The 4,701-nt window shown below is 40.6% G+C and overlaps 1 protein-coding gene across 2 annotated transcripts; it reads left to right on the top strand.

Annotated features, from left to right (window-relative positions):
* Positions 1–444: 444 nt before the first annotated feature.
* On the top strand, positions 445–3,190 carry LOC116197146. 2 transcript variants are annotated; one of them, XM_031527193.1, is made up of 5 exons: positions 445–600; positions 782–857; positions 986–1,080; positions 1,307–1,581; positions 1,918–3,190. In XM_031527193.1, the coding sequence occupies exons 2-5, from the start codon at positions 828–830 to the stop codon at positions 2,724–2,726; spliced, it is 1,209 nt and encodes a 402-aa protein (XP_031383053.1). In that variant the 5' UTR covers positions 445–600; positions 782–827; the 3' UTR covers positions 2,727–3,190. The 2 variants fall into 2 exon arrangements, with proteins under 2 accessions (XP_031383053.1, XP_031383052.1); XM_031527192.1 differs by having other exon boundaries at positions 452–600; positions 738–857.
* The last annotated feature ends 1,511 nt before the right edge of the window (positions 3,191–4,701 follow it).

Genomic DNA, 4,701 nt, shown 5'->3' with positions numbered 1-4,701 from the left:
TCATGATGATATTTTTGTATAGACACATATAATAAATTATGATATTATTGTATTGCGAGTAGGTATAACATGGTCAATTATATTAAAAGAAAATGGTTACTTTTAAGTTTTAATATGGAAACTCAAATAGTCGACGTTACATTTACTATACAAAGAGATTAGCATGAAAAATTAATCATATCTAGACAAGTTTTGTTTTTTTAACAAAAAATTGGCCTAAGTAATATATAAAAAACATACGCATTTCGATATGAAGAATTGCAAATTGCCAAGAGTACACCGGGGAAAAAAAAATGCCAAGTAGTGTGTGCGTAGAGGTTGTGGGCTTTGCTCAATGGGCTGACTCAATTGGACTACTGGGCCTGGTGGAAGTGTCTTTATGAGACTTAAACGAGCCGCTGCAAAGCCGAGCCAAGCCTTCACCGAGTTGGGCTCGAGCCGAATTTAGCCGGTACGGCCGAGGGACGGGAACGGAAGAAGAGAGGAGAGGTTTCAGTCAGCCCGTAGTCCATCTCTGCTGCTCTGCTTCCGCCTCACCTTCACCTTCCCCCTCATCTCCTCTCCTCTACCCAGCTGCTGTGATGTCCGATTGAAGTGAAGGTAGCGATTCTTCGTTTCCGAGTTCTGTAATTTGCAGATTTCTGCCCTTATTAGTGATTCCGCGAGAGGTGTTGAACATTGCCCTAATTTTCCATTGAGTTATTGCTGTTGGATTGGAGTGCAATTTCTGCTTTCAGCGGTAGTGAGCGCAATTGATTTGGATTTGTTGGTTGCTCCCAAGTCCTAGCTGAGGAAAACCTCTCAGGTGTCTCATCGTAGGCAGAGGAATGGCTTTCCTGTTTCAGAAATTTCAAGAGGTAATCTTCCTCTATTTGCGGTGGGAGTTCATTTGCTAAAAAATAGTCGTTCTCATGAAGATCTTGAAGAAACTAATATTTGCTGCATTTGTTCCTTCTCTGATTACTTGTGTGCTTGCAATTTGCAGGCGGTGAAGGTTCTTGCCAAAAGTCCAACTTTTGCGAGAGACCCGAGACAGTTCCAGTTCGAAGCCGACATTAACCGGCTCTTCCTGTACACCAGGTCACAATTTATTTGAAAGGCTTGCAGTTTACAATAAGCAATGCAGTTCTTTGATAAGTTTGCTTGTTGTGTTATTGAGTTGTCATTTCGTCATAGTTATGTAACCAGGGACTCATTTCCAGATATATCTTTGTGAATGTGTGCTTTGTTTTAGTTTCTGTTGACTATTAAAAAACTAGTGATAGAGCTCAGTTGCTTGTTCGTTAAAGTTTCTATCTTTCTTCAGCTACAACCGTTTGGGAAATGATGCCGAAGAGTCAGATGTGGAGCAGATCATAGAGATGGCTGGTAAAGCTTCGGTTGCTGATCAGCAGAAGCAAGTCCAGGAAAATGTTCATACTCAGATTAAAGCCTTTTGTAGGTTCATGGACGAGATTCTCCTTCCTGATGTTGATAAGAAAAACGAGGCTGCTCTGGATCCTCCTGCATCAAGTCCTGCTCAGCATCGCAGTGGCCTTAGCCTTGCTGTGGGGAAAAGTGGACCACTCAGTCGACATCCTGGTGAGCTTTGGCTGCAACATTTTTATCCCCTTTGGAAGGCTACAAACATTAAATTCTATATTCTCTGTGTATGAAAGTTCAAGAGTGATGCATGACTTGAGGTGGGACTGTTTTGATTATGATCCTGAAGTCGGCTTTAAAGTTAACAAGGAACTTTTACGTCATCTTAAGATTCTCTAATTTTGCATGAAGTAAAGCAGGGTTTTTGGTCTTTTTTGGGGACCATGCGCAAAATAAGTGCCGTTCAAATTTCTGTTCCTGCTTTCTCGGTCATCATGAAACAATTTCTATGTTTAGTTTATGATATGTCTGGTTATATATTTATTTTCAGCACAGACATACCGGAGACGAGGCCCTTGAAGCTTGCTGAAGTATCTCAGAAAATAAAGGATCTCATGGGCTACACTCTTGTGGTTAAACCATCCGAAATTCCTCATGAAGAAGCTGGTCGAGGTTTGTTTTTGGATGGCGAAGCTGAAGTTGGTTCTGTCATAGCCATGTACCCTGGCGTTGTATACTCCCCAGCCTATTACCGTTACATTCCGGGCTACCCTCGGGTTGATGCCCAGAATCCATATTTGATCACTAGGTATGACGGGACTGTAATAAATGCTCAGCCTTGGGGATTGGGCGGTGAAGGCCGAGAAGTTTGGATGGGCTCAAGTGTTAGAGATGCGGATAACAGGCCACCGATGCAGGGAAAAGAGGAAGGTTCCGATAAGTTCTGGAGACTCCTGAGCAAGCCTTTGCCAGGAGCACTCGGAGGGAACCTGGCTGATGTGCTGGAGAGGAGAAATCCATTAGCCTTGGCCCACTTTGCAAACCACCCGGCAAAGGATATGGAGCCTAATGTCATGATCTGTCCTAACGATTTCCCTTTGACTGAATCAGATATGAGGGCTTATATTCCGAATATACAGTTTGGAGGGCCGGAAGAGGTGAGAATGAAGAGGTTTGGGAACTTCTGGTTTAAGCTGGGAAGTGGTGGGTCCGATGTTCCTATTCTGAAGACTATAGTTCTGGTGGCTACTCGAGCACTCTGCAATGAGGAGCTGCTACTAAATTACAGGTTGAGCAATTCAAAGAGAAGGCCAGCATGGTATACGCCCGTGGACGAGGAGGAAGATCGAAGGAGGTGGAGCTAATTTGACAATAGAAGTAGGACATACGAAGGCATCTTCTTCTAGACCGGGAATTTTCTGGGCGTCCAGGTTTCATCCTGATGCAACTGAAACGCTATCCCTTTCAGCAATTCAAGATCATCGTAACTGCTTTAAGCAGTAGGAGTAGATTTTTTTGGTGTAGCAATTATCCCGGGGATTTAGGAAATGGCAATCTCTTGGAGTTTAATTTTTATTCTGCCTTCAGGCTAATAATAAGGCCAACTAATGGGAGAATTTTATTGTCCTTTTTTTTGCCTGGAGAGAACTGTTTTGCAGGTCTCTATATTGCTCGTTGGTGCTTATCTTTCTCATGTTTTGTTTGATTAATTCGAGGAGTCTGGTCATTAGTTTCATTTCCAGTTCGACGGGCATGCCCGGAATTCGAAACCTCTGTACTCCAGATTGAGAACGAGTGCCTTATAACTGAACTTCACGATTCTTGTGTATGCATGTATAAATGTTATAAGCCCTTCTTCTGTTGCAAATAAACAAACATATCTCCATTATCCACTGCTTGGGGCTTGATTTCGGAGGGCTCTCGTCCATTCCAAATGTCGGGGGGCTCACATGGATTCTGACACAGTCCCTGCTGGTGGGTAATGTGATGAATGGGGAAACTTCTTGCCCTGTCGTATTTGACCAGTTTCTTTGTCAGAAAATAATACTCCAACACCCCACGAGTCTTTTGATCACGGCACGCACCGTAGATAGGATATAGATAGTGGGCAACTCTTTTGCAGACAAATCACGTTCTTAGAGAATATTCTTCGGGAAATCCAATTATTAGAACCGAAAACGCACTCACTATCCAAATGCTCTCTCTCACAGACATGGTAGGATCGCTCAGAATTTCCTCATACATTATGCCTTTAGGAGAACCCATTTATTTATAGGAATCCAATGGACACGTATGAAAGACCACTATCTTTGTGGTCGTGACTAAACGATTAGAAGTGACTATTCTAAGAGTCACGCGTGCCCTTTTATGGTCGTATATATATCATCATTCTTGGATTTATTATCAGTTTGTTTGGGTCATATACTAGTTACTCTAATTTTGGTACTATCAAAATCTTTTCAACCATTAGGACCCGAGAGCCGGTGGATGCCGATTTCTCTTCTATTTTGACCTCAGTGATTATTACGTAAACACTCATATTAATATATATATCAAAATAGTAAATTTCGGAATGATAATTAAAATATTTGAAGTATCACCGAAAGCATACGAGGCAATGGAAAAAAGAGACGAAAAGAGTGGGCAAAATCCCGAGAGAAGATTGAGAAATTTTTTTACATATTTGACCCAAAGCTTCACTATTTTCACATATGAGAGAGAATGAATGAGGAAAGAAAGTAGTTTGAATTGTATCTGCAATACACTTATTTAGGTGTTTCAAGATAGTTTTCTTCTTCTTCTTCATCTTCTAGATTCGATCCTACGGTGAGTCCACTCAAAAAGACCCATTGAATATTTAGATTTGAAAGATATTAATGAAAACGGATAAAGAAAATGTTCCCTGAGAGCGGGGCCTGTTTGGTTTCAAGATTCTATTTTAGAATCACAATTCTAATTTAACTCTACCAATTACAAAACAAAATAACTCATACAAAGTCAAAGAGTGGGCCCCATTTATACCACTTTTTTTCCACAACAAAACAATATAATTCATACAAAGTCAAAGGGTGGGCCCCATTTATTTCACTCAAAATCAAAATCAAAATCTGATTTTAAAATCCTACTATGAAACTAATCGCAACTTTATTATCTATTACTTCAAATTGGAGAAAGAGATTAGTTTGTCTAACTTTCTTTTTCCAAAATACCCACAAAAGGGTAGCAGAGGTGGATTAACAACTATTAGATGAGTGGAAGTTTAATGGTAATTATGCAATTTTATCTTTTTTTTTTTTATAACTATCAACTCTTAAGTGGTCGCACAATTTTCTCTCTTCC

The sequence above is a fragment of the Punica granatum genome, chromosome 2 (genome assembly GCF_007655135.1).
Source record: "Punica granatum isolate Tunisia-2019 chromosome 2, ASM765513v2, whole genome shotgun sequence".
Lineage (NCBI taxonomy): Eukaryota > Viridiplantae > Streptophyta > Magnoliopsida > Myrtales > Lythraceae > Punica > Punica granatum.
Note: the sequence above shows the minus strand (reverse complement) of the source record. Positions and strands in the feature narration are given on the sequence as shown.

Excerpts from the sequence above, each read along its gene's own strand:
- LOC116197146 (XM_031527193.1), top strand. The coding sequence starts at position 828 with ATGGCTTTCCTGTTTCAGAAATTTCAAGAG. Across the intron at positions 858-985 it reads TGTTTCAGAAATTTCAAGAG|GCGGTGAAGGTTCTTGCCAA; the intron begins GTAATCTTCCTC and ends TGCAATTTGCAG. Across the intron at positions 1,081-1,306 it reads CGGCTCTTCCTGTACACCAG|CTACAACCGTTTGGGAAATG; the intron begins GTCACAATTTAT and ends ATCTTTCTTCAG.